We start from the raw sequence: 27998 nt of genomic DNA, 5'->3' as shown, positions 1-27998 counted from the left end.
GTGCGCCGCTCGCGTGTGCTGCCCCACCCCGGAAGTGGGCGTGGCCAGCGCGGCGGCGGGCGGAAAGCGGAAGTGCGGCCGTGAGGGGACCCGGGGGGGGGCGGCGGCGCGACCCCCCCCCGCCACCCCACGCCGGTACCGGCGTGGTGAGTCCCGAACCCCCCCGGAACCACCCCCGAAACCACTCGGAACCAGCCCCGAAACCACCCCCGAACCCTCCCGGTACCGGCATGGTGAGTCCCGAACCTCCCGAAATTCTCCCGGTACCGGCGTGGTGAGTCCCGAACCCCCCGGAACCACCCCCGAACCCCCCGGTACCGGGACTCCGAGCGTCCGGGGGGTCCTGGGGCCGGTTCAGGGGTCCCGGTTCCGTTCAGGGGGGTCAGGAGGTCCCCGGGACCGGATTTCGGGGTTACCGGGGCTATCGCGGGGGTTGATCGGGGGATCCTCGGGTCCCGGGGCCGTTCTGAGGGTCTCGGGTCCATTTTGGACGATCTCGGTGCAGTTCCGGGGGTCCCTCCGGGGCTCTCCGCGGTGTCCGGTGCCGGTCCCTGGGGTCCTGACCCCGTTCTCCCCTCGCTGTCCCAGGGATGGCCGTGACCTAAGCCCGGAGCGATGGAGCGGCCCCGGTACCGGGAGGCGGCGCCCGGGGGGAGCGGGCCCGGGCCCGGGGGGGGCCCCAGCGCCGCCTGGAACGGGACCTGCGGCCGCCCCCCCAATGCCACCGGTGCCACCAGCGCCACCGGTACCGGCACGGCGGGGGGCGAGGACGACGAGAGCGGCGAGCGCGACATTCCTGTCCCCGGGGCTGGCGGCGACCGCGGTCCCGGGAGTGTCCCCAACACCGGGGGTGTCCCCAACCCTGAGGGTGTCCCTGAGAGTGCCCCCAGCCCCAGCAGTGTCCCCAACACCGGGGGTGTCCCCAACCCTGAGGGTGTCCCCATTTCCAGGACTGTCCCCAACACCGGGAGTGTCCCCAACTCCACAAATGTCCCCGGTCCTGAGGGTGTCCCCAGCCCTGAGGGTGTCCCCAAATCCGGGAGTGTCCCCAACCCTGAGGGTGCCCCCGAGGGTGCCCCCAACCCCAGGAATGTCCCCAAACCTGGGACCCCCAGGAGTGTCCCCAACCCTGAGGGTGTCCCCAAATCCGGGAGTGTCTCCAGTCCCTGGAGTGTCCCCAACCCCGGGGGTGTCCCCAAATCCGGGAGCGTCCTCACTCCTGAAGGTGTCCCTAACACTGGGAGTGTCCCCAACCCTGAGGGTGTCACCAGCTCTGGTGGCATCCCTGGTCCTTGGGGTGTCCCCAACCCCGGGAGTGTCCTCGGCTCCAGGAATGTCCCCAGCCCTGAGGGTGTCCCTGGTCCCGGGAGTGTCCCCAACTCTGGGAGTGTCCCCAGCCCTGAGGGTGTCCCTGGTCCCGAGAGTGTCCCCAACCCCAGGAGTGTCCCCAACCCCAGGAGTGTCCCCAGCCCCGAGGGTGTCCCCAGCCCCGGCCGTGTCCCCTCCCCCGGGGGTCGCTGCGGCTGCCGGTGCCCCCCGGCCGCTCCCCCGAGCCCCTCCCGGGACCTCCCGTGCGGCCTCGGCTGCCGCCACCGGCGACCCCCGGAGGACCCCGGCGCCCCCCGGCGACAACGCCGCGACGACCCCGGCGACACCGCCAGGGGACAGCGAGGGTCCCTGCGGGTGGCCCGGGCGGGGGTCGCGCTCTGCCTGCGCCTCCTCGGGGCTCTCCTGGCGCTGCTCTTCCTCCTCCTCCTCCTCCTCCGCTCCTTCCTCCGCGGCGCCTCCGCGGGGCTCCGCCGCTGCCGGGAGCTGCTGGGCGAGCGGTTCCGGCGGCGGGCGAGCCGCGGAGGTGGCGGTGGCGACAGCGAGGAGGAGGTGACGCGCTTGGTGACAATGGCCGAGGTGGCCGAGGAGGAGCTGGACCCGTTCCGGGTGCTCGGCGTGGAGCCCACGGCCACGGACACGGAGCTGCGGAGGGCGTACCGGAGGCTGGCGGTGCTGGTGGGTGTTGGGGACGTCCCCCGGCAGGGTTGGGGACGCTTTGGGGACGTTTTGGGGACATCGAGGGCCGTGTCTCGGCAGGTGCACCCCGATAAAAGCCGCGACCCCCGGGCGGAGGCGGCGTTCAAGGTGCTGAGGGCGGGCTGGGAGCGGGTGAGCAGCCCCGAGAGGCGGCGCGAGTACCAGGCGTGAGTTTGGGGCGGAAATCACAAAGTTTGGGGTGGAAATCCTGGATTTTGGGGTGGAAATCCCAGGTTTTGGGGTGGAAATCTCATTTTTTGGGGTGGGAATCCCAGGTTTTGGGGTGGAAATCTCATATTTTGGGGTGGGAGCAGGTGAGCAGCCCTGAGAGGCAGCGCGAGTACCAGGCGTGAGTTTGGGGCGGAAATCACAAAGTTTGGGGTGGAAATCCTGGATTTTGGGGTGGAAATCCCAGGTTTTGGGGTGGAAATCTCATTTTTTGGGGTGGGAATCCCAGGTTTTGGGGTGGAAATCTCATATTTTGGGGTGGGAGCAGGTGAGCATCCCTGAGAGGCAGCGCGAGTACCAGGCGTGAGTTTGGGGCGGAAATGCCAAAGTTTGGGGTGGAAATCCTGGGGTTTGGGGTGGAAATCCCAAATTTTGGGGTGTAAATCCCAGGTTTCGGGGTGGAAATCTGGGGTTTGGGGGGTTAAATCCCAAATTTTGGGGTGTAAATCCTGTTTTTGGGGCAGGCTGGGGGCAGGCTGGGAGTGGGTGAGCAGCCCTGAGAGGGCGGCGTGAGTACCAGGCATGAGTTTGGGGTGGAAATCCCAAATTTTGGGCTGGGAATCCCAGGTTTTGGGGTGGAAATCCTGGGTTTTGGGGTGTAAATCCCAGGTTTTGGGGTGGGAATCTCATATTTTGGGGTGGGAGCGGGTGAGCAGCCCCGAGAGGCGTCTCGAGTACCAGGCGTGAGTTTGGGGCGGAAATACCAAAGTTTGGGGTGGGAATCCCGGGTTTTGGGGTGTAAATCCCAAATTTTGGGGTGGAAATCCCAGGTTTTGGGGTGGAAATCTGGGGTTTGGGGGGTTAAATCCCAAATTTTGAGGTGGAAATCCTGATTTTGGGGCAGGCTGGGGGCAGGTGAGCAGCCCTGAGAGGCAGGGCGAGTACCAGGCGTGAGTTTGGGACGGAAATACCAAACTTTGGGGTGGGAATCCCAGGTTTTGGGTTGTAAATCCCAAATTTTGGGTTCCAATCCCATATTTTGGGTTCCAATTTCCATATTTTGGGCTCTAATTCCCCGTTTTTGGGTCGCAGGAAGCAGCTGGCGCAGGGGGAGCTGGCGCGGGCGCTGGGCGCGTTCCTGGGCCGGCTGCAGGAGGAGCTCAGGGACGCCATGGACGCCATGGGCTGCACCCGCTGCGGGGGACGCCACAGGTGGGGACACCCTGGGGACACCCTGGGGACACTGTGGGGACACCTGGGACACTGTGGGACACTGCAGGGACAGTGGGGACACTGTGGGACAGTTGTGACACCATGGGCTGCACCCGCTGCGGGGGACGCCACAGGTGGGGACACCGTGGGGACACCCTGGGGACACTTGGGACACTGCGGGACACTGTGGGGACACTGTGGGGACACTGTGGGACACTGTGGGGCAGTGGGGACGCCATGGGCTGCACCCGCTGCGGGGGACGCCACAGGTGGGGACACCGTGGGGACACCCTGGGGACACCTGGGACACCGTGGGGACACCTGGGACACTGCAGGGACAATGGGGACACTGTGGGACAGTGAGGACACTGTGGGACACTGCAGGGACAGTGGGGACACTGTGGGACAGCCATGGGCTGCACCCGCTGCGGGGGACGCCACAGGTGGGGACACCGTGGGGACACCGTGGGGACACCGTGGGGACACCTGGGACACTGTGGGACACTGCAGGACACTGTGGGACACTGTGGGACAGTGCAGGGACAGTGGGGACAGTGCAGGACACTGTGGGACAGTTGGGACACCATGGGCTGCACCCGCTGCGGGGGACGCCACAGGTGGGGACACCCTGGGGACACCGTGGGGACACCCTGGGGACACCGTGGGGACACCTGGGACACTGTGGGACACTGCAGGGACAGTGCAGGGACAGTGGGGACAGTGCAGGACACTGTGGGGCAGTGGGGACGCCATGGGCTGCACCCGCTGCGGGGGACGCCACAGGTGGGGACTCCTGGGACACTGCAGGGACAATGGGGACACTGTGGGGACACCTGGGACACTGTGGGGACACCGTGGGGACACCGTGGGGACACTGTGGGGACACCTGGGACACTGTGGGACACTGCAGGGACAGTGCAGGGACAGTGGGGACACTGTGGGACAGCCATGGGCTGCACCCGCTGCGGGGGACGCCACAGGTGGGGACACCGTGGGGACACCTGGGACACTGTGGGGACACCTGGGACACTGTGGGACACTGCAGGGACAGTGCAGGGACAGTGGGGACAGTGCAGGACACTGTGGGACAGTTGGGACACCATGGGCTGCACCCGCTGCGGGGGACGCCACAGGTGGGGACACCGTGGGGACACCTGGGACAATGGGGACAATGGGGACAGCGAGGACAGCACTGGGGGGGACATCGTGTCCTGGGGGGCTTGGGTGACACCATGTCCTGGAAGGTTGGGGTGACGTCGTGTCCTGGGGGTCTCACCGTGTCCCTGGGGGTGTCACAGTGTCCCCTATGTCCCCAGAAGTGTCACAGTGTCCCCAATGTCCCTGGGAGTGTCACAGCATCCCCAATGTCCCTGGGGGTGTCACAGTGTCCCCATGTCCCCAATGTCCCTGAGAATGTCACAGTGTCCCCAATGTCCCAGTGTCCCCACAGGCGGTTCCAGCTGGACAGGGACCCTTGTGCTGTGCCCTGGGGGTTTCCCCAATGTCCCCGTGTCCCCAATGTCCCCAATGTCCCTGTGTCCCCAATGTCCCCAATGTCCCCATGTCCCCAATGTCCTCATGTCCCCAATGTCCCCAGTGTCCCCTATGTCCCCATGTCCCCAGTGTCCCCATGTCCCCAGTGTCCCCGTGTCCCCACAGGCGGTTCCAGCTGGACAGGGACCTGCGCGGTGGCCTGGGGGTGTCCCAATGTCCCCAATGTCCCCGTGTCCCCAATGTCCCCAATGTCCCCAGTGTCCCCAATGTCCCAGTGTCCCCAATGTCCCCATGTCTCCAGTGTCCCCAATGTCCCCAATGTCCCCAATGTCCCCATGTCCCCAATGTCCCCAGTGTCCCCAATGTCCCCAATGTCCCCAGTGTCCCCAATGTCCCCAATGTCCCCAATGTCCCCACAGGCGGTTCCAGCTGGACAGGGACCCGCGCGGTGGCCGCTGGTGTGGCCCGTGCGGGGGGTGGCACGCGGCCGAAGAGGGTGACCTGTGGGCAGAGTCCAGCCTGCTGGGCCTCAAGGTCACCTACCTGGCCCGCATGGACGGCCACATCTACGACGTCACCGGTGAGGGGACACCGGGGGTGGCACACACAGAACGGGGGGGGGACACATCCCAGAGGGTCCCTGCGGTCACCATGGCCAGGGGACACCATGACCAGGGGGCTCTGGTGTCACCATCCATGGGTCCCTCTGGTGTCACCATCCCAGGGGACACCATGAACACGAAGGTCTCTCTGATGTCACCATGACCAAGGGGACACCATGATCATCTCTGGGGGTGTCTGGTGTCACCATCCTGGGGACCTCTCTGGTGTCACCATGACCAGGAGACACCATGATCATCTTGGGGACCTCTCTGGTGTCACCATGACCAAGGGAACACCATGACCAGGTCACTCTGGTGTCACCATGCCCATCCCCGGGGTCTCTGGTGTCATCATGACCAAGGGGACACCATGACCCGGGGTCCATGGTGTCACCATCCATGGGGTGTCCCTGGTGCCACCATGACCATCCTGGGGACCTCTCTGGTGTCACCATGACCATCCCTGGGGTGTCCCTGGTGCCACCATGACCAGGGGACACCATGATCATCTTGGGGACCTCTCTGGTGTCACCATGCCCAAGGGGACACCATGACCAAGGGGACACCATGACCATCCTGGGGACCTCTCTGGTGTCACCATGACCAAGGGAACACCATGCCCATATTTTGGGGTGTAAATGTCCCTGGGGTCACTATGACCGTGGTGGTGTCTCTGGTGTCACCGTCCTGGGGTCTCTCTGGTTGTCACCATGGCCAGGGGGACACCATGACCTTGGGGACACCATGATTATCTCTGGGGGTGTCTGGTGTCACCATCCTGGGGACCTCTCTAGTGTCACCATGACCATCCCTAGGGTGACCCTGTTGCCACCATGACCAGGGGACACCATGACCATCCTGGGGACCTCTCTGGTGTCACCATGACCAAGGGGACACCATGACCCGGGGTCCATGGTGTCACCATCCATGGGGTGTCCCTGGTGCCACCATGACCATCCTGGGGACCTCTCTAGTGTCACCATGCCCAAGGGGACACCATGACCAGGTCTCTCTGGTGTCACCATGCCCAGGGATCTCTCTGGTGCCCAAGGGGACACCATGACTATGACTGGTGCCACCATGACCGAGTGTCCCCTGTCTGTCCCCAGAGTGGGCGGGCTGCCAGCGCGTGGCCATCTCCCCGGACAGCCACCGTGTCCCCTACCACCTGTCCTTCGGTGCCAGGACAGCCACGCCGGCCGGACGTCAGCGGTCAGTACTGGGGGGGTGTCCTGGGGTGTCCCCAAGGGTGTCCCCAAGGGTGTCCTGGGGGTGTCCAGGGGCTGGACATCAGTGGTCAGTCCTGGGGGTGTCCTGGGGTGTCCCCAAGGGTGTCCTGGGGGTGTCCAGGGGCTGGACATCAATGGTCAGTCCTGGGGGTGTCCTGTGGTGTCCCCAAGGGTGTCCTGGGGTGTCCCCAAGGGTGTCCAGGGTCTGGATGCCAGCGGTCAGTCCTGGGGGAGGAGGTTCCAAAGATGCCCAGGAGTGCCCAGGGAATGTCCAGGTGTGCCCAGGTGTATCCAGGTGTGCCCAGGGAGTGTCCAGGTACATCCAGGGTGTGCCCAAGTGTATCCAGGTGTGCCCAGGTGTGTTCAGGGAGTGTCCAGGTACATCCAGCTGTGCCCAGGCAGTGCCCAGGGGGTACCCAGGTGAATCCAGGTGTGCCCAGGTGTGCCCAGGGGGTGTCCAGGTGCATCCAGGTGTGCCCAGGTACATCCAGGTGTGCCCAGGTACATCCAGGGAATGCCCAGGTGTATCCAGGTGTGCCCAGGTGTATCCAGGTGTGCCCAGGTACATCCAGGGAATGCCCAGGTACATCCAGGTGTACCCAGCTGTGCCCAGGTACATCCAGGTGTGCCCAGGTGTACCCAGCTGTGCCCAGGTACATCCAGGTGTGCCCAGGTACATCCAGGGAATGCCCAGGTGTGTCCAGGTGTGCCCAGGTACATCCAGGGAATGCCCAGGTGTATCCAGGTGTGCCCAGGTACATCCAGCTGTGCCCAGGCAGTGCCCAGGGGGTACCCAGGTACATCCAGGTGTGCCCAGGTATATCCAGGGAATGCCCAGGTGCATCCAGGTGTGCCCAGGTGCATCCAGGGAATGCCCAGGTGTATCCAGCTGTGCCCAGGCAGTGCCCAGGGGGTGTCCAGGTACATCCAGGTGTGCCCAGGTACATCCAGGGAATGCCCAGGTGTATCCAGGTGTGCCCAGGTACATCCAGGTGTGTCCAGGGGGTACCCAGGTACATCCAGGTGTGCCCAGGCAGTGCCCAGGGGGTACCCAGGTACATCCAGGGAATGCCCAGGTGTATCCAGGTGTGCCCAGGTGCATCCAGCTGTGCCCAGGCAGTGCCCAGGGGGTGTCCAGGTACATCCAGGTGTGCCCAGGTACATCCAGGGAATGCCCAGGTGTATCCAGGTGTGCCCAGGTACATCCAGGTGTGTCCAGGGGGTACCCAGGTACATCCAGGTGTGCCCAGGTGTGCCCAGGTACATCCAGGGAATGCCCAGGTGTATCCAGCTGTGCCCAGGTACATCCAGCCGTGCCCCAACCCCTTTTTTCTCTCCCCCCCAGGGCCCCCCACAAGGGCAGCCCCCCGTCCCCCGCTGACCTCCAGGATTTCCTGGCCCGCGTTTTCCAAGGAAATCCAGGCCCGGAGGCCGGGGGGGCTTTCCCCGCCCCACCCGGGGCTGCGGGACCCCCCCAAGGACCCCCCCAGCCCCAGGGGGGTCCCCCCAGGGGGGACACAAAGCACAAGAGGAGGAAGAAGGGGCGGCGGCCGCTGCCGCGCTGAGGAGACTCCCACCCCCCCAAAAAAACAAAAAAAAACAAACAAAAAAAAGGGCTTGGAATAAAAAAAATCTATTTTTTTTCCTTTTTTTGGTGTTTTCTAAAGAAAATCGAGTGGTGGTTTTTGTGTTAAAAATAAAAAAAAAGGGGGGTGGAAATAGGGGTTGATTTGGGGGTCCCCAAGGCCCCGCCGGTGTCCCCAAAGCCCCGGGAGCTCTGGGCCGCGCCACTTCCGGCCCGCGCCGGATAAAGAATGACGTCATTGACGCCCCAGTGGGGCCGCCATGTTGGGGGTTCCGGTGTGGCCTCAGAGCGTGGCGCCATCTTGAGTGTGGGCAGGGCCGCGCTGGCGGCGCTTCAGGCGCCGTTACCGGGGTTGTGGCGGGTTCGGAGCAGCCGGGACAGACCCGTGGGGTGGAGGCGTGTCCGGTTAGTCCGGAGATACGGTCGGGCCTGACGGAGAAGCGGCCACTCCCATCATGGCGGCCGCCATATCCATCATGGCGGCCGCCATATCCATCATGGCGGCCGCCATATCCATCATGGCGGCCTCAATACATCAATGGCGGTCGCCACACCCATCATGGCGGCCGACACCTCCATAAATGGGATTATTTCAGTTATTTTAATTAGTTTAATTATTTAAATTGTTTCGGTTATTTTAATTATTAATAAAGGGGAGTTGTGGCACGGTAGCTGCGGGAAACGGGCTGTTCTGGAGACTCAAAGAGTTAAATAATTAAATTTACCTCTTTGGGAATATTAATAGTTTAATGAAGTGCGATAATTAAAAATAATTAATTACACCCGAGTCCCTCAATGACCCCGCTCCGGTCTCGGCCACACCTCCCGGAAGTCCGCGTTTCCCGCCCTCTCTTTCCATTGGCCGCCGTTCAGCATCTCCCTATTTCCATTGGTTCGTCTGCACGTCAGTCAATATCTCCCCGCCCCCAGCGCCCGACAGGCCAATCACCGGCGGGTGCTACCGCCAGCGCTGACCAATGGCGAGCGGCGGGTTTGGGCGGGGCGGCGGAGGACGCGCGGCACTGATTGGTCGGAGCGGCCTGAGGGGCGGGGCCGGCGCGGGGGGTGCCAAGATGGCGGCGGAGCCGGTGGAGCTGCACAAGCTGAAGGTGCCGCTGGGAGCGGGGACGGGGCCGGGAAAACCGCGGGCGAACGGTGGGGACAGCGGGGACAGAGCCTGGCGACCGGGACAGCCCCGGGGACAGCGGCTGGGACTGAGGGAGCGCACGGGGAAACGGCGGGAAACGGGCCGGGGCTTTGGGGGAGCCATGAGGGGGCTCTGAGGGTCTCTGAGGCCCTTAGGAGGGTCTGAGGGGGATCTGGGGGGGTTCTATAGGGGGCCCTGGGGGTCTGAGGAGGGTCTGAGGGGGCCCTGGGGGGCTCTGAGGGGTCCTGAGGGGGATTTGGAGGAATCTCAGGGAATTCCCGAGGGGGTCCTGGGTGGGGGCCCTGAGGGGATCCTGGGAGGGGGGTCCTGGGTGGGATCTGGAGGGGCCTTGAGGGGGCTCTGAGGGGACCTTGGGAATGGTCTGGGGGGGATCTGGAGGGGGGATCTGGGGGGGGCCCTGAGGGGGTCCTAGGTGGGGGTCCCTGGGGGGGTTTGAAGGGGGATCTGAGGGGGTCCTGGGTGGGGGTCCTGAGGGTCTGGGGGGGTCCTGAGGGGGTCCTGGGTGGGGGTCCTGAGGGGGTTTGAAGGGGGATCTGAGGGGGTCCAGGGTGGGGGTCCTGGGTGGGAACTGGAGGGGCCTTGGGGGAGCTCTGAGGGACTGAGGGGGGCCTGGGAATGGTCTGGGATCCACCCCATGGATCCCATCCCATCCCATCCCACTCCATCAATCCCGTCCATCCCACCCCATCCCATCCATCCCATCCCATCCCATGGATCCCATCCCATCCATCCCATCCCATCTCACCCCACGGATCCCATCCCCTCCCATCCCATCCACCCCACCCATCCCACCCCGTGGATCCCATCCCATCCACCCCATCCACCCCATCCCATGGATCCCATCCATCCACCCCATCCCATCCCATCCCATCCCATGGATCCCATCCCATCCCACCTCACCCCACTCCACGGATCCCATCCCACCCCATCCATCCCATCCATCCCATCCCATCCCATGGATCCCATCCCGTCCCGTCCCGTTCCATCCCACCCCATCCCATCCCGTCCTGTCCCATCCCATCCCATCCCATCCACCCCACCCATCCCATCCCGTGGATCCCATCCCATCCACCCCATCCCATGGATCCCATCCCATCCCATCCCATCCCATCCCATAAATCCCATAAATCCATCAGTCCCGTCAATCCCATCCCATCCCATTCCCTAAATCCCATAAATCCATCAATCCCATCAATCTCATCAATCCCTTAAATCCCACAAATCCCCTAAATCCCATCAATCCCATCCCATCCCACCCCACCCCATGGATCCCATCCCATCCCACCCCATGGATCCCATCAATCCCATCAATCCCATCCCATCCATCCCGTCCCATCCATCCCATCCCATCCACCCCACCCCATCAATCCCATCCCATCAATCCCGTCCCATCCCATCCATCCTATAAATCCCATCCCATCCATCCCGTCCCATCCCACCCCATCCCATGGATCCCATCCCCTAAATCCCATCAATCCCATCAATCCCATCCCATCCCATCCCACCCCATCCCATGGATCCCATCCCATCCATCCCATCCCATCTCACCCCACTCCACAGATCCTGTCCCATCCCATCCATCCCATCCATCCCATCCATCCCATCCCCTTCCATCCTATCCCACCCCATCAATCCCATAAATCCCATAAATCCCATAAATCCCATCCCATCCCATCCCATCCCATCCCACCCCACCCCATGGATCCCATTCCATCCCATCCCATCCACCCCACCCATCCCATCCCATCCCATCCCATCCCATCCCATCCCATCCCATCCCATCCCATCCCATCCCATCCCATCCATCCCATCCATCCCATCCCATGGATCCCATCCCACCCCACCCCATCCCATCCATCCCATCCCATCCCATCCCATCCCATCCCATCCCATCCCATCCCATCCCATCCATCCTATAAATCCCATAAATCCCATCCATCCCATCCCCTCCCCTCCCATCCCACCCCATCCCATCCCATCCCGTCCCATCCCACCCCACCCCATCCATCCCATCCATCCCACAAATCCCATAAATCCATCAATCCCATAAATCCCATCCCATCCCATCCCACCCCATCCCATCCATCCCATGGGTCCCATCCCATCCCACCCCATCCCATCCATCCCATCCCATCCCACCCCATCCCATCCATCCCATCCCATCCCATCCCATCCCATCCCATGGATCCCATCCCGTCCCATCCCATGGATCCCATCCCGTCCCGTCCCGTTCCATCCCACCCCACCCCATCCTATCCCATCCATCCCACCCCATCCCATCCATCCCATCCCATCTCACCTCACTCCACAGATCCCATCCCATCCCATCCCATCCCATCCCATCCATTCCATCCATCCCATCCCACCCCATCAATCCCATCAATCCCATCCCATCCCATCCCATCCATCCTATAAATCCCATAAATCCTATCCCATCCCATCCATCCCGTCCATCCCATCCCATCCCATCCATCCCATCCCATCTCACCCCACGGATCCCACCCCATCCCATCCCACCCCATGGATCCCATCCCACCCCATCCATCCCATCCCATCCCACCCCATGGATCCCATCCCATCCCATCCCCTCCATCCTATAAATCCCATAAATCCCATCCATCCCATCCCCTCCCCTCCCATCCCACCCCATCCCATCCCATCCCATCCCGTCCCATCCCATCCCTTCAATCCCATCCCACCCCATCCCATCCCTTCAATCCCATCCCACCCCATCCCATCCATCCCATCCATCCCATAAATCCCATAAATCCATCAGTCCCATCAATCCCATCCCATCCCATCCATCCCATCCCATCCCATCCCATCAATCCCATCCCATCCCATCCATCCCATCCCATCCCATCCCATCAATCCCATCCCATCCCATCCCATCCACCCCACCCATCCCATCCCATGGATCCCATCCCATCCCACCCCACCCCATCCATCCCATCCATCCCATAAATCCCATAAATCCATCAGTCCCATCAATCCCATCCCATCCCATCCCATCCCATCAATCCCATCCCATCCCACCCCATCCACCCCACCCATCCCATCCCATGGATCCCATCCCACCCATCCCATGGATCCCATCCCATCCCATAAATCCCATCCCACCCCATCCCATGGATCCCATCCCATCCCATCCCATGGATCCCACCCCATCCCATGGATCCCACCCCATCCCATGGATCCCACCCTATCCCATCCCATCAATCCCATCAATCCTGTTCCATCCATCCTATCCCATCCCATCCCACCCCATGGACCCACCCCATCCCATCCCACCCCATTCATCCCATCCCCTAAATCCCATCAATCCCATCCCATCCCATCCCATCCCCTAAATCCCATCAATCCCATCAATCCCATCCCATCCCACCCCATCCCATGGATCCCATCCCACCCCATCCCATAAATCCCATAAATCCATCAATCCCATCCCATCCCACCCCATCCCATCCCATGGATCCCATCCATCCCATCCATCCCATCCATCCCATCCCCTCCCATCCTATCCCACCCCATCAATCCCATAAATCCCATCCCATCCATCCCGTCCATCCCATTCCATCCCATTCCATGGATCCCATCCATCCCATCCCATCCATCCCACCCCATGGATCCCATCCCATCCCATCTCACCCCACTCCACAGATCCCATCCCATCCCATCCCACCCCATCCCATCCATCCCGTCCATCCCATCCCATCCCATCCCATGGATCCCATCCATCCCATAAATCCATCAATCCCCTAAATCTATCAATCCCATCCCATCTCACCCCACTCCACGGATCCCATCCCATCCCATCCCACCCCATCCATCCCCTAAACCCCACAAATCCCCTAAATCCCCAATCCCCTCTCTCCCGTTCCCAGCTGGCCGAGCTGAAGCAGGAGTGCCTGGCGCGGGGCCTGGAAGCCAAAGGCAACAAGCAGGACCTGATCCACCGGCTCCAGGCCTACCTGGAGGAGCACGGTGGGCGCTCCCAAAATTCCCTGATCCCACAAAATTCCCAGCTGGAATTTCCACCCCTCAAATAAAGGAAAAAAAATCCTCATTTTCCTGCCATTCCCAAGGAATTTTTGCCGCCCTGACCTTTCCCTGTTTTTCTTTGCCAGCTGAGGAGGAGCCCAACGAGGAGGACGTGCTGGGAGAGGAGATTGAGGTGGGAATTTTTGGGATCATCCCGGTTTTCCGGAGGGTTTGGGGTGGGATTGAGGCAACATTCCGGAATTTCAATCATTTTCCCGTTTTCCCAGCTTTTTTTGGGGTTAAATCTGTTGGGTTTGGGGCCTGGGATGCTCCAGATCCCGAGAACGTGGGATGGGAGATCCTGGATTTTGGGATCTTGGATTTTGGATTTTGGGATTTTGGATTTGGGGATCTTGGATTTTGGGATCTTGGATTTTGGGATTTTGGATTTGGGGATTTTGGTTTTTGGGATTTTGGTTTTTGGGATTTTGGATTTTGGGATTTTGGATTTTGGGTTTGATCCCACCCTGGGATGGGGGAATGCTGGCAAAAGGGGGGATCAGGAGGATTTTGGGAGATTTTGTGGAAATCTGGGAATTTTTCCTTGGGAATGCCCATGGGCTGGGGTGGATTTTATGGATTTCCCATGGATTTTCCACGAATTTTATGGATTTCCCATGGATTTCCATGGATTTTATGGATTTCCCATGGATTTCTCATGGGTTTTATGGATTTCCCATGGATTTCCCATGGATTTTGTGAATCTTCCTCAAATTTCCCATGGATTTTCTATGGGTTTTATGGATTTGCCAGGAATTTTGCATGGATTTTATGGGTTTCCTATGGATGGGTTTTCCATGGGTCTTCCATGAGTTTCCCATGGATCTTCCATGGATTTCCTATGGATTTTCCATATTTCCCATGGATATCACATGGATTTTCTATATTTCCCGTGGGTTTCCCATATTTTCCATGGATTTTATGGATTTCCCATGGATTTCCCATGGATTTTATGGATTTACCTTGAATTTCCCATGGATTTTATGGGTTTCCCATGGATTTCCCATATTTCCCGTGGGTTTCCCATATTTCCCATGGATTTTATGAATTTCCCATGGATTTCCCATGGATTTTATGGATTTCCCATGGATTTCCCATTGAGTTTCCATATTTTCCATGGGTTTCCCACGGATTTCCCATGGGTTTCCCACGGATTTCCCATGGATTTCCCATTGAGTTTCCATATTTCCCATGGATTTCCCATGGATTTCCCATGGATTTCCTATATTTTCCATGGATTTTTTGGGTTTCTCATGGATTTCCCATTGAGTTTCCATATTTTCCATGGATTTCCCTTGGGTTTCCCAAGGATTTTCCATATTTCCCATGGGTTTCCCATGGGTTTTATGGATTTCCCATGGATTTCCCATGGATTTCCCATGGATTTTATGGATTTCCCATGGATTTCCCATGGATTTTATGGATTTCCCATAGATTTCCCACAGATTTTATGGATTTTATGGGTTTCCCATGAATTTCCCATGGATTTCCCATTAATTTCCCATGGATTTTATGGATTTCCCATGGATTTCCCATGGATTTCCCATGGATTTCCCATTGAGTTTCCATATTTTCCATGGATTTCCATGGATTTCCCATGGATTTCCCATTGAGTTTCCACATTTCCCATGGATTTCCCATGGATTTCCCATGGATTTCCCATGGATTTCCCATTGAGTTTCCATATTTTCCATGGGTTTCCATGGATTTCCCATGGATTTTCTGTGGATTTCCCATGGATTTCCCATGGATTTTCCATTGAGTTTCCATATTTTCCATGGATTTCCCATGGATTTTATGGATTTTCCATGGATTTTCCATGGATTTCCCACGGATTTGCAGGAGGAGGAGCCCAAGGCGCCGGAGCCGCCGCTGAAGGTGGAGGAGGCGCCGCTGAAGTCGCCAGAATTGTGAGGAAAATTCCTGGCAAAAATCCGGGAATGAGGGGCTGGAAAAGGGAATCTGGGAATTCCTGGGAATGGGAACAGACCCCAAATCCCTCCTGGAGCATCCCTGACCTTTTCCCAAACTTTTTCCAGGATCCAGGAGAAGAAAGTGGTGAAAATCTCCTCAGAGATCTCCCAGATGGAGGTGAAATCCCTTGGAAAATCCCAATTTTCCCTTGGAAAATCCCAATTTTTTTGCTAGAAAATCCCAATTTTTTTTGTTTTTGCTGGAAAATCCCAATTTCCCTGCTGGAAATTCCCAGTTTTTCCCTGGAAATTCCCAGAATTTCCCTTTTTTTCTTTGCCTTTTCCCAGAGGATGCAGAAAAGGGCGGAGAGGTTCAACGTCCCCGTCAGCCTGGAGAGCAAAAAGGCAGCGAGGGCGGCGCGGTGAGCCCGGAAAATTGGGAATTCTGGGGGAAATTTGGGAATTCTGGGGGAAATTTGGGAATATTTGGGGAAAATTTGGGCATTTTGGGGGGAAATTTGGGAATTCTGGGGGAAAATTTGGGAATTTGGGGGAAATTTGGGAGTTTTGGGGGGAAAATTGGGAATTTTGGGGGAAAAAATGGGAATTTGGGGGGAAATTCAGGAATTCTGGGGGAGGAATTCTGGGGGAGGAAATTGGGAATTTTGGGGGGGAATTTGGGAATTTTGGGGGGAAATTCAGGAATTCTGGGGGAGGAATTCTGGGGGAAAATTGGGAATTCTGGGGGGGAAATTGGGAATTCTGGGGGAAATTCAGGAATTTGGGGGGAATTTGGGAACTCTGGGGGAGAAATTTGGGAATTTTGGGGGGAACTTGGGAATTCTGGGGGGAAATTTGGGAATTGGGGGGGAAAATTGGGAATTCTGGGGGGGGAAAATTGGGAATTCTGGGGGAGAAATTCAGGAATTCTGAAGAAGAAATTTGGGCATTTTTGGGGGGAATTTGGGAATTTTTTGGGAAAATTTTGGGGGGAAAATTGGGAATTCTGAGGAGGAATTTTGGGTGAAAATTTGGGAATTTTTGGGGAAAATTTGGGTATATTTGGGGGGAAATTTGGGAATTCTGGGGTAGAAATTTGGGAATTCGGGAGAAATTTGGGCATTTTGGGGAAAAAATTGGGAATTTTTTGGGAATATTTGGGGGGAATTTGGGAATTCTGGGGGAGAAATTCAGGAATTTTGGGGGGAAATTTGGGAATTTTTTGGGAATATTTGGGGGGGAATTTAGGAATTGTGGGGCAGAAATTTGGGAATTTTGGGGGGAAAATTGGGAATTTTTTTGGAATATTTGGGGGGGAATTTGGGAATTGTGGGGCAGAAATTCGGGAATTCTGGGGGCAGAAATTTGGGAATTTTGGGGGGGGGAATTTGGGAATTCTGGGTGGAAATTTGGGAATTCATGGTGAGATCCCTGTCAGGGCTGGGCTGGAATTCCCAGAGGATTTGCGGGATTTGCCCTAATTCCCAAAATTCCAACCCCAATTCCCAAAATTCCGGCCCTAATTCCCAAAATTCCGACCCTAATTCCCAAAATTCCGGCCTTAATTCCCAAAATTCCAGCCCCAATTCCCAAAATTCCGGCCCTAATTCCCAAAATTCCGGCCCTAATTCCCAAAATTCCAACCTCAATTCCCAAAATTCCGGCCCTGATTCCCAAAATTCCGGCCTCGATTCCCAAAATTCCAATCCTAATTCCCAAAATTCCAGCCCTAATTCCCAAAATTCCGACCTCAATTCCCAAAATTCCAACCCTAATTCCCAAAATTCCGGCCCTAATTCCCAAAATTCCGGCATTAATTCCCAAAATTCCAGCCCTAATTCCCAAAATTCCGGCCCTAATTCCCATTTTTTTCATTCCCACAGGTTCGGCTTGGCCACAATTCCCACAAAAGGTGAGGAAAGGGAATTCCTGGAATTCTGGGAATTCTTGGAATTCTGGGAATTCCCTGGGATTTCCAATTTCCCCTTTTCCCACATTTCTGGGATTTGGGAATTTTGGGAACCCCAAAATGGTCCCGTAAATTCCTGGAATTTCCCATCCCAAAAACCCCCAGGGTTTGGGATTTTCCTGGAATTCCTGGGAATTCCCAGTTCTGGGCTGAAATTTGGGAATTTTGGCCAATTCCCAATGGGAATTTTCTGCTTTTTCCCAGGACTCCTGGCAGACTCCAAACCCACGGTGAGGAAATCCGGGAATTCCGGGGAATTTTGGGAATTTGGGTGGAATTTTGGGGAATTCGGGTGGAATTTGGGGAATTTTGGGTGGAATTTTGGGGAATTCAGTTGGGAATTTGGGTGGAATTTTGGGAATTCCCAGCGAATTTTGGGAATTTGGGTGGATTATTGAGGGATTCCCACGGAATTTTGGGAATTTGAGTGGAATTTTGGGGAATTCAGTTGGGAATTTTGGTGGAAATTTGGGTGGAATTTTGGGTTATTCCCACAGAATTTTGGGAATTCAGGTGGAATTTGGGGGAATTCAGTTGGGAATATTGGGAATTTTGTGGAATTTGAGTGGAATTTGGGTGGATTTTTGAGGAATTCCCACCGAATTTAGGTGGAATTTGGGGGAATTCCAATGGGAATTTTGGGAATTCAGTTGGGAATTTTGGGTGGAATTTTCGGGAATTCCAATGGGAATTTTGGGTGGAATTTTCGGGAATTCCAATGGGAATTTTGGGAATTCAGTTGGGAATTTGAGTGGAATTTTGGGGAATTTGAATGGAATTTGGGTGGATTTTTGAGGGATTCCTGTGGAATTTTGGGTGGAATTTTGGCAAATTCAGGTGGAATTTTGGGGAATTCCAATGGGAATTTTGGGTGGAATTTTGGGGAATTCAGTTGGGAATTTGGGTGGAATTTTGGGAATTTGGGTGGATTTTTGAGGGATTCCCATGGAATTTTGGGGGGAATTTTGGCAATTCAGGGGGAATTTTGGGAATTCGGTTGGGAATTTTGGTGGAATCTTTGGGAATTCAGGTGGAATTTTTGGAATTCAGAGGGAATTTGGGTGGAATTTGGGGAATTTTGGGTGGATTTTTGAGGGATTCCCATGGAATTTTGGGAATTTCCACCGAATTTTGGGAATTTGGGTGGAATTTTGGGTGGAATTTTGACAATTCAGGTGGAATTTGGGGGAATTCAGTTGGGAATTTTGGTGGAATTTGGGTTATTCCAATGGGAATTTTGGTGGAATTTTGGGAATTCAGTTGGGAATTTGGGTGGAATTTTGGGGAATTTGAATGGAATTTGGGTGGAATTTTGGGAATTCAGGTGGAATTTTGGGTGGAATTTTGGGTCGAATTTTGGGTGGAATTTGGGTGGATTTTTGAGGGATTCCCATGGAATTTTGGGGGGAATTTTGGGAATTCGGTTGGGAATTTTGGGGAATTCCAATGGGAATTTTGGGAATTCAGTTGGGAATTTGGGTGGAATTTTTGGGAATTCAGTTGGGAATTCGGGTGGAATTTTGGGAATTCCCACCGAATTTTGGGAATTTGGGTAAAATTTTGGGAATTCACTTGGGAATTTGGTCGAATTTTGGGGAATTTGAGTGGAATTTTGGGTGGATTTTTGAGGGATTCCCACGGAATTTAGGTGGAATTTGGGGGAATTCAGTTGGGAATTTTGGTGAATTTTGGGGAATTCAGGTGGAATTTTGGGGAATTTGGGTGGAATTTGGGGGAATTCAGTTGGGAATTCAGGTGGAATTTTGGGAATTCAGTTGGGAATTTTGGGAATTCAGTTGGGAATTTGGGTGGAATTTTGGGGAAATTTGGGTGGATTTTTGAGGGATTCCCGGGGAATTTTGGGGGGAATTTTGGGGAATTCAGTTGGGAATTCAGGTGGAATTTTGGGAATTTGGGTGGATTTTTGAGGGATTCCCACCGAATTTTGGGAATTTGGGTAAAATTTTGGGGAATTCAGTTGGGAATGTTGGGAATTCAGTTGGGAATTTGGGTAAAATTTTGGGAATTCACTTGGGAATTTGGGTGGAATTTTTGGGAATTCAGTTGGGAATTCAGGTGGAATTTGGGGGAATTCCAATGGGAATTTTGGGAATTCACTTGGGAATTCACTTGGGAATTTCACTTGGGAATTTTGGTGGAATTTTGGGGAATTTGAGTGGATTTTTGAGGGATTCCCATGGAATTTTGGGTGGAATTTTGGGAATTCAGTTGGGAATTTGGGGGAATTGTGGGGAATTTGAATGGAATTTGGGTGGATTTTTGAGGGATTCCCATGGAATTTTGGGTGGAATTTTGGGGAATTCCAATGGGAATTCAGTTGGGAATTCAGGTGGAATTTTGGTGAAATTTTTGGGGAATTCAGTTGGGAATTCAGTTGGGAATTCGGGTGGAATTTTGGGTTATTCCAATGGGAATTTTGGGTTCCAATTCCCAAAAAACCCCTGCAGTTTTTCCAGGATCAGCCCCTCTGGCAAAGCCCCCAGAGCTGAGGAATTTTTGGGAATTTTTGGGAATTTTTGGGAATTTGATTCTGGAATTTTCCCCTTTGGAAGCCCTGGGGATCCCAAATCCCAAATTTCCTTTTCCCAAATTTCCTTTTCCCAAATCCCAAATTTCCCAAATATCCCAAATCCCAAATTTCCTTTTCCCCAAATCCCAAATCCCAAATTTCCTCTTTTTCCCAAATCCCAAATCCCAAATTTCCCAAATCCCAAATTTCCTTTATTTCCCAAATCCCACATTTCCCAAATCCCAAATTTCCTTTTCCCAAATCCCAAATTTCCTTTTCCCCAAATCCCAAATCCCAAATTTCCTTTTCCCAAATTTCCTTTTTCCCAAATCCCAAATTTCCTTTCCCCAAATCCCAAATCCCAAATTTCCCAAATCCCAAATTTCCCAAATCCCAAATCCCAAATTTCCCAAATCCCAAATTTCCTTTTCCTTTTCCCAAATTTCCCAAATCCCAAATCCCAAATTTCCTTTTCCCCAAATCCCAAATTTCCCAAATCCCAAATTTCCTTTTTTTCCCAAATCCCAAATTTCCCTTTTCCCAAATCCCAAATTTCCTTTCCCCAAATCCCAAATCCCAAATTTCCTTTTCCCAAATCCCAAATTTCCCAAATCCCAAATTTCCTTTTCCCAAATCCCAAATTTCCCAAATCCCAAATTTCCTTCTCCCAAATCCCAAATTTCCCAAATCCCAAATTTCCTTTTCCCAAATCCCAAATTTCCTTTTCCCAAATCCCAAATTTCCCAAATCCCAAATTTCCCAAATCCCAAATTTCCTTTTCCCAAATCCCAAATTTCCTTTTTCCCAAATCCCAAATTTCCTTTTCCCAAATTTCCTTTTCCCAGATAAACCTGGAAAAGCTCAAGGAAAGGGCCCAGAGGTTCGGCCTCAACGTCTCCTCCCTCTCCAGGAAGGTGAGAGTTGGGAATTTTGGGAATTCTGGGAATTTTGGGAATTTTGGGAATTTTGGGAATTTTGGGATTGGGGTTTTTTGGGATTGGGGTTTTTGGGAATTTCGAGACTTGGGAATTTGGGTTTTTGGGGATTTTGGGATTTGGGAATTTGGGGTTTTTGGGATTTGGGGTTTTGGGAATTTTGGGTTTTTTGGGAATTTTGGGATTGGGGTTTTTGGGATTTGGGGTTTTTGGGGATTTGGGGTTTTTGGGTTTTTTGGGATTTGGGGATTGGGGTTTTTCAGGGATTTGGGGTTTGGGGATTTTAGGATTTGGGAATTTTGGGATTTTGGGATTTGGGAATTTGGGGATTTGGGGATTGGGGTTTTTGGGAATTTTGGGTTTTTTGGGATTTGGGTTTTTGGGATTTTGGGATTTGGGAGTTGAGGTTTTTGGGGATTGGGGTTTTTGGGGAATGAGGGTTTTTTGGGATTTGGGGTTTTTTTGGGATTTGGGGTTTTTGGGAGTTGAGGTTTTTGGGGATTTTTTTGGGGAGGGAATTTTGGTTTTTTGGGGGTTTGGATTTTTCAGGAATTGACGTTTTTGGGAATTGGGGTTTTTTGGGAATTTTGGTCTTTTGGGGGTTTGGGGTTTCAGGAATTGGGGGTTTCAGGAATTGAGGGTTTTTGGGATTGGGGTTTTTGGGATTGGGGTTTTTGGGATTTGGGGTTTTTGGGATTTGAGGTTTTTTGGGATTTGGGTTACCCAGGGATCACGGGAATATTTCCCTGCCCTGGAAGGGGCTCGGGAGGGACCCCAGGGATCCATTCCCAACATTCTCAACATTCCCAACATTCCAAACATTCCCAACATTCCCAACATTCCCGACATTCCCAACATTCCCGACATTCCCGACATTCCCAATCCCGTTCCCAGAGTGAGGAGGATGAGAAGCTGAAGAAGAGGAAGGAAAGGTTTGGGATCGTCACCGGGGCCGGCGCCGCCGAGGATTCCGAGGTGGAATTCCCGGGATTTGGGGCTCAAAATTCCCGGGATTTGGGGTTTGGAATTCCCGGGATTTGGGGCTGGAATTCCTGGGATTTGGGGTTTGGAATTCCCGGGATTTGGGGCTCGAAATTCCTGGGATTTGGGGTTGGGAATTCCTGGATTTGGGGCTGGGAATTGCTGAGATTTGGGGCTCAAAATTCCCGGGATTTGGGGCTCAAAATTCCTGGGATTTGGGGCTGGGAATTCCTGGGATTTGGGGAGGAAATTCCCGGGATTTGGGGCTGGGAATTCCTGGGATTTGGGGTTGGGAATTCCCGGGAATCCCTGGGCTCATCCCAAAACCTCCTCCAAATTCCCAACCCTTGAGAGATCCAAGGATCTGGGGAGGTTTTTCCATGGATTTTGGGGGGTTTTCCATGGATTTAGGGCCATTTTCCAGGGATTTGAGGGAATTTTCCGTGGGATTTTGGGATTCTTTTCCCAGGGATTTTGGGATTTTTCTCCCAGGGATTTGGGGCCGTTTTTCCCAGGAATTTGGGACCAATTTCCCAGGAATTCCAGGCCATTTTTCCAGGAATTTCAGGACAATTTTCCCAGGGATTTGGGGCCATTTTTCCATGAATTTCAGGACAGTTTTCCCAGGGATTTTGGGATTTTTCTCCCAGGGATTTGGGGCCATTTTCCCTGGAATTTCAGGACAGTTTTCCCAGGGATTTTGGGACTTTTCTCCCAGGAATTTGGGGCCATTTTTCCAGGAATTTCAGGACAGTTTTCCCAGGGATTTTGGGGCCGTTTTTCCATGAATTTCAGGACAGTTTTCCCAGGGATTTGGGGCCATTTTCCTTGGAATTTCAGGACGGTTTTCCCAGGGATTTTGGGGCTGTTTTTCCCAGGAATTCCAGGCCATTTTTCCATGAATTTCAGGACAGTTTTCCCAGGGATTTTGGATTTTTCTCCCAGGGATTTGGGGCCATTTTTCCAGGAATTTGGGACCAATTTCCCAGGAATTTGGGGCCATTTTTCCATGAATTTCAGGACAGTTTTCCCAGGAATTCCAGGCCATTTTTCCATGAATTTCAGGACAATTTTCCCAGGGATTTTGGGGCCATTTTCCCTGGAATTTCAGGACAATTTTCCCAGGAATTTGGGGCCATTTTTCCATGAATTTCAGGACAATTTTCCCAGGAATTTCAGGACAATTTTTCCAGGAATTTGGGGCCATTTTTCCTGGAATTTCAGGACAATTTTCCCAGGAATTCCAGGCCATTTTTCCATGAATTTCAGGACAGTTTTCCCAGGGATTTTGGGATTTTTCTCCCATGGATTTGGGGCCATTTTTCCAGGAATTTCAGGACAGTTTTTCCAGGGATTTTGGGATTTTTCTCCCAGGGATTTGGGGCCATTTTCCCTGGAATTTCAGGACAGTTTTCCCAGGAATTCCAGGCCATTTTTCCAGGAATTTCAGGACAGTTTTTCCAGGGATTTTGGGGCTGTTTCTCCCAGGGATTTGGAGCCATTTTCCCTGGAATTTCGGGACAGTTTTCCTAGGAATTTGGGGCCATTTTTCCATGAATTTCAGGACAGTTTTCCCAGGGATTTTGGGGCTGTTTTTCCAGGGATTTGGGGCCATTTTTCCAGGAATTTCAGAACAGTTTTCCCAGGGATTTTGGGACTTTTCTCCCAGGAATTTGGGGCCATTTTCCCTGGAATTTCAGGACAGTTTTCCCAGGGATTTGGGGCCATTTTTCCATGAATTTCAGGACAGTTTTCCCAGGAATTTTGGGATTTTTCTCCCAGGGATTTGGGGCCATTTTTCCAGGAATTTCAGGACGGTTTTCCCAGGGATTTTGGGGCTGTTTTTCCCAGGGATTTGGGGCCATTTTTCCATGAATTTCAGGACAGTTTTTCCCAGGGATTTGGGGCCATTTTCCCAAGGATTTGGGGCCATTTTCCCTGGAATTTCAGGACAGTTTTCCCAGGAATTCCAGGCCATTTTTCCATGAATTTCAGGACAGTTTTCCCTGGAATTTTGAGATCTTTTCCCCAGGAATTCTGGGTTTGGAATTCTCTGTTTTGAACCATTTTTCCTCTGCAAAACTCCCTCAAATCCCAGAATTTTCCCCCATTTTGGAATCAGGAATTTCCCCATTCCCACCCCCCTTCCCTCTCCTTCTTTTTCCCGGGATTCTCCTCATGGATTTCTGGAATTTTCCCTCTTTTTGGCCCTTCCCAAATCCAGGCAAAGAAGCGGAAAAGGGCGGAAAGGTTCGGGATCGTCTGAGCTGCTCCGGCCTCTCCTCAGGTCAGGATTCCCTTTGCCCTCATTCCCGATTTTCCATGGAATTTCCCCAAGGAAATTCCCTCTTTTTTTTTTTCCTTTGGAGAATTTTGCTCCTCAGGTTTTTTAATTTTTACCTCGAAAAAATCGGAGAGGAAAAGGAGGAGCTGGGCTTGGGAGGGAGGGAATTCCCAAATCTGGGACACAATTCCCAAAATGTTGGAGTTTTTCGTGGATTTGGGGCTGTTTTTCCAGGGATTTGGGGCTCATTTTCCAGGGATTTGGGGCTCATTTTCCAGGGATTTTGGGGTTGTTTTTCCAGGGATTTGGGGCTCATTTTCCATGGATTTTGGGGTTGTTTTTCCAGGTATTTGGGGTTGTTTTTCCATGGATTTAGGGCTCATTTTCTAGGGATTTGGGGCTCATTTTCCAGGGATTTTGGGGTCATTTTCCAGGGATTTGGGGGTCGTTTTTCCCAGGATTTTGGGGCCGTTTCTCCAGGGATTTGGGGCTCATTTTCCAGGGATTTTGGGGTTGTTTTTCCAGGTATTTGGGGCTCATTTTCCAGGGATTTTGGGGTTGTTTTTCCAGGGATTTGGGGCTCATTTTCCAGGGATTTTGGGGTTGTTTTTCCAGGTATTTGGGGTTGTTTATCTCAGGATTTTGGGGTTGTTTATCTCAGGATTTTGGGGCTGTTTTTCCATGGATTTTAAGGCCGTTTTTCCATGGATTTGGGGCTCATTTTCCAGGGATTTGGGGCTCATTTTCCAGGGATTTTGGGGCTGTTTTTCCCAGGATTTTGGGGCCATTTTTCCAGGGATTTGGGGCTCATTTTCCAGGGATTTGGGGCTGTTTTTCCAGGGATTTTGGGGTTGTTTTTCCATGGATTTGGGGTCGTTTTTCCAAGGATTTTGAAGCCATTATTCCCAGGATTTTGGGGCCGTTTTTCCCAGGATTTTGGGGCTCATTTTCCATGGATTTGGGGCTCATTTTCCAGGGATTTTGGCGTCGTTTTTCCAGGGATTTGGGGCTCATTTTCCAGGGATTTTGGGTCGTTTTTCCAAGGATTTTGGAGGCATTTTTCCAAGGGATTTTGGCTTGTTTTTCCCAGGATTTTGGGGATGTTTTTCCCAGGATTTTGGGGCTGTTTTTCCAAGGATTTGGGGCTGTTTTTCCATGGATTTGTGGCTCATTTTCCAGGGATTTTGGAGCCATTTTACCAAGGGATTTGGGGTTGTTTTTCCAGGGATTTGGGGCTCATTTTCCAGGGATTTGGGGCTCATTTTCCAGGGATTTTGGGGCTGTTTTCCCAGGGATTTTGGAGCCATTTTTGCAAGGATTTGGGGTTGTTTTTCCAGGGATTTTGGGGTCGTTTTTCCAGTGATTTTGGGGTCGTTTTTCCATGGATTTGGGGCTCATTTTCCAGGGATTTGGGGCTCATTTTCCCAGGATTTTGGGGATGTTTTTCCATGGATTTGGGGCTCATTTTCCAGGGATTTTGGGGCTGTTTTTCCAGGGATTTTGGGGCTGTTTTTCCAGGGATTTTGGGGCTCATTTTCCAGGGATTTTGGGGATGTTTCTCCATGGATTTGGGGCTCATTTTCCAAGGATTTTGGGGTCGTTTTTCCATGGATTTGGGGCTCATTTTCCAGGGATTTTGGGGCTGTTTTTCCAGGGATTTTGGGGCTGTTTTTCCAGGGATTTTGGGGCTCATTTTCCAGGGATTTTGGGGATGTTTCTCCATGGATTTGGGGCTCATTTTCCAAGGATTTTGGGGTCGTTTTTCCATGGATTTGGGGCTCATTTTCCAGGGATTTTGGGGCTGTTTTTCCAGGGATTTTGGGGCTCATTTTCCAGGAATTTGGGGCTGTTTTTCCTGGGATTTGGGGGTCGTTTTTCCAAGGTTTTTGGAGCCATTTTTCCCAGGATTTGGGGTTGTTTTTCCAGGGATTTGGGGTTGTTTTTCCCAGGATTTTGGGGCTGTTTCTCCATGGATTTGGGGCTCATTTTCCAGGGATTTTGGGGCTGTTTTTCCATGAATTTGGGGCTCATTTTCCAGGGATTTGGGGCTCATTTTCAAGGGATTTGGGGCTCTTTTTCCATGGATTTGGGGCTCATTTTCCAGGGATTTTGGGGCTGTTTTTCCAGGGATTTTGGAGCCATTTTTCCAAGGGATTTGGGGCTCATTTTCCATGGATTTTGGGGTTGTTTTTCCCAGGATTTTGGGGCTGTTTTTCCTTGGATTTGGGGCTCATTTTCCAGGGAGTTTGGAGCCATTTTTCCAGGGATTTTGGGGCTGTTTTTCCAGGGATTTGGGGCTCATTTTCCATGGATTTTGGGGCCGTTTTTCCATGGATTTAGGGCTCATTTTCAAGGGATTTGGGGCTCATTTTCCAGGGCTTTTGGAGCCATTTTCCAGGGATTTTGGGGCTGTTTTTCCCACGATTTTGGGGCCATTTTTCCATGGATTTGGGGCTCATTTTCCAGGGATTTTGGGGCCGTTTTTCCATGGATTTGGGGTTGGTTTTCCCAGGATTTTGAAGCCATTATTCCCAGGATTTTGGGGCCGTTTTTCCAGGGATTTGGGGCCATTTTTCCATGGATTTGGGGCTCATTTTCTGGGGATTTTGGGGCCGTTTTTCCATGGATTTGGGGCTCATTTTCCAGGATTTTGGGGCTCATTTTCCATGAATTTGGGGCTCATTTTCCCGGGATTTTGGGGATATTCATGGAGCAGCTCCCATGGGAATCACGTCTATCCCCATCTCTGTGGGATTTTTTGGGAATTTCCCATGGAATCCAAGCAGGAATTCCAAGGATTTCTTGCATTTCCAGGTGGGCCTTGCCTGAACCCTTCCCCTGTTGAAGACTTGGAGCTCCCAGCATTGGGAATTTCGGGAATCTCATCCCGGAGCCGTGGGAGCGGCGGGGCCGGGGCCATTCCCGGAATTCCGGGCCCATTCCCAGCCCAAGAGATTCTATTTTTTTGGGAATTCTCCTTTTCCATCCTCGGGGAACCTCAGAAATTCCCGGGATGCTCCTTTTTCCCATCCCGAAAATCCTCCGGGTTTTTTCCCAGTTTTTTCCCAGGTTTTGTATTCCCGGTTTTTTCTATTTTCCCGGATTTTCCCCTCGGAAGGGTCGGGCGCTGCCCCCTCATCCCACATTTCCCAATAAAAATCTTCCCCTTTTCCAAGGAAATTCCATTTTTGTTTTGCCAGGGGTTTGCACGTGGGGCTGGAGCTGTGGGAATTCCCTCCTTTCCTGGAGTATTCCTGAGGTTTTCCGGGAATTCCTGGTGTTAAATCCAGATTTTCCTGAGGTTTTCCGGGAATTCCTGGTGTTAAATCCAGGTTTGCTCGAGCTTTTCCTGGGATTTTCCTAGAATTCCTGCAGTTTTCCTGGTGTTATCCAGATTTTTCTGAGGTTTTCCGGGAATTCCTGGTGTTAAATCCAGGTTTTCCTGAGGTTTTCCCGAGGTTTTCCAGGAATTCCCGGTGTTAAATCCAGGTTTGCTCAAGCTTTTCCTGGGATTTTCCAGGAATTCCCGAGGTTTTCCAGGAATTCCTGCAGTTTTCCTGGTGTTTTCCAGATTTTCCTGAGGTTTTTCAGGAATTCCTGGTGTTAAATCCCAGGTTTTCCCGAGGTTTTCCAGGAATTCCCAGTGTTAAATCCAGGATTTCCCAAGGTTTTCCAGGTTTTCCTGGTGTTGAATCCAGGTTTTCCTGAGATTTTCCTGGAATTCCCGGTGTTGAATCCGGGTTTGCTCGAGCTTTTCCTGGGATTTTCCAGGAATTCCTGGTGTTAAATCCAGGTTTTTCCGAGGTTTTCCTGGGATTTTCCAGGAATTCCCGAGGTTTTCCCGGTGTTCCCGAGGTTTTCC

General features: G+C 53.3%; 2 protein-coding genes across 5 annotated transcripts; both read left to right on the top strand.

The window, feature by feature from the left end:
* Positions 1 to 4: 4 nt before the first annotated feature.
* On the top strand, positions 5 to 8375 carry DNAJC14 (DnaJ heat shock protein family (Hsp40) member C14). Of its 3 annotated transcripts, none has more exons than XM_077192680.1 (7): positions 5 to 146; positions 589 to 2004; positions 2086 to 2192; positions 3286 to 3405; positions 5319 to 5479; positions 6611 to 6713; positions 8076 to 8375. In XM_077192680.1, the coding sequence occupies exons 2-7, from the start codon at positions 616 to 618 to the stop codon at positions 8293 to 8295; spliced, it is 2100 nt and encodes a 699-aa protein (XP_077048795.1). In that variant the 5' UTR covers positions 5 to 146; positions 589 to 615; the 3' UTR covers positions 8296 to 8375. The 3 variants fall into 3 exon arrangements, with proteins under 3 accessions (XP_077048795.1, XP_077048794.1, XP_077048793.1); XM_077192679.1 differs by having other exon boundaries at positions 39 to 274; XM_077192678.1 differs by having other exon boundaries at positions 40 to 233.
* A 952-nt stretch (positions 8376 to 9327) lies between these two features.
* SARNP (SAP domain containing ribonucleoprotein) lies at positions 9328 to 27316 on the top strand. Of its 2 annotated transcripts, XM_077192689.1 has the most exons (12): positions 9328 to 9424; positions 13368 to 13467; positions 13611 to 13657; positions 15367 to 15434; positions 15564 to 15615; positions 15786 to 15859; positions 17321 to 17349; positions 17611 to 17636; positions 20782 to 20850; positions 21766 to 21846; positions 24077 to 24139; positions 26951 to 27316. In XM_077192689.1, the coding sequence occupies exons 1-11, from the start codon at positions 9389 to 9391 to the stop codon at positions 24116 to 24118; spliced, it is 624 nt and encodes a 207-aa protein (XP_077048804.1). In that variant the 5' UTR covers positions 9328 to 9388; the 3' UTR covers positions 24119 to 24139; positions 26951 to 27316. The 2 variants fall into 2 exon arrangements, with proteins under 2 accessions (XP_077048804.1, XP_077048805.1); XM_077192690.1 differs by lacking the exon at positions 20782 to 20850.
* The last annotated feature ends 682 nt before the right edge of the window (positions 27317 to 27998 follow it).

The sequence above is a fragment of the Agelaius phoeniceus genome, chromosome 35 (assembly GCF_051311805.1).
Source record: "Agelaius phoeniceus isolate bAgePho1 chromosome 35, bAgePho1.hap1, whole genome shotgun sequence".
Classification (NCBI taxonomy): Eukaryota; Metazoa; Chordata; class Aves; order Passeriformes; family Icteridae; genus Agelaius; species Agelaius phoeniceus.
The sequence above is the reverse complement of the archived record's forward strand: the minus strand, read 5'-3'. Positions and strand labels throughout refer to the sequence as shown.

Excerpts from the sequence above, each read along its gene's own strand:
- SARNP (XM_077192689.1), top strand. The coding sequence starts at position 9,389 with ATGGCGGCGGAGCCGGTGGAGCTGCACAAGCTGAAG. Across the intron at positions 13,468-13,610 it reads GGCCTACCTGGAGGAGCACG|CTGAGGAGGAGCCCAACGAG; the intron begins GTGGGCGCTCCC and ends TTTCTTTGCCAG. Across the intron at positions 21,847-24,076 it reads GCGCCGCCGAGGATTCCGAG|GCAAAGAAGCGGAAAAGGGC; the intron begins GTGGAATTCCCG and ends TCCCAAATCCAG.
- DNAJC14 (XM_077192680.1), top strand. The coding sequence starts at position 616 with ATGGAGCGGCCCCGGTACCGGGAGGCGGCGCCCGGGGGGAGCGGGCCC. Across the intron at positions 5,480-6,610 it reads CCACATCTACGACGTCACCG|AGTGGGCGGGCTGCCAGCGC; the intron begins GTGAGGGGACAC and ends GTCTGTCCCCAG. Across the intron at positions 6,714-8,075 it reads ACGCCGGCCGGACGTCAGCG|GGCCCCCCACAAGGGCAGCC; the intron begins GTCAGTACTGGG and ends TCTCCCCCCCAG.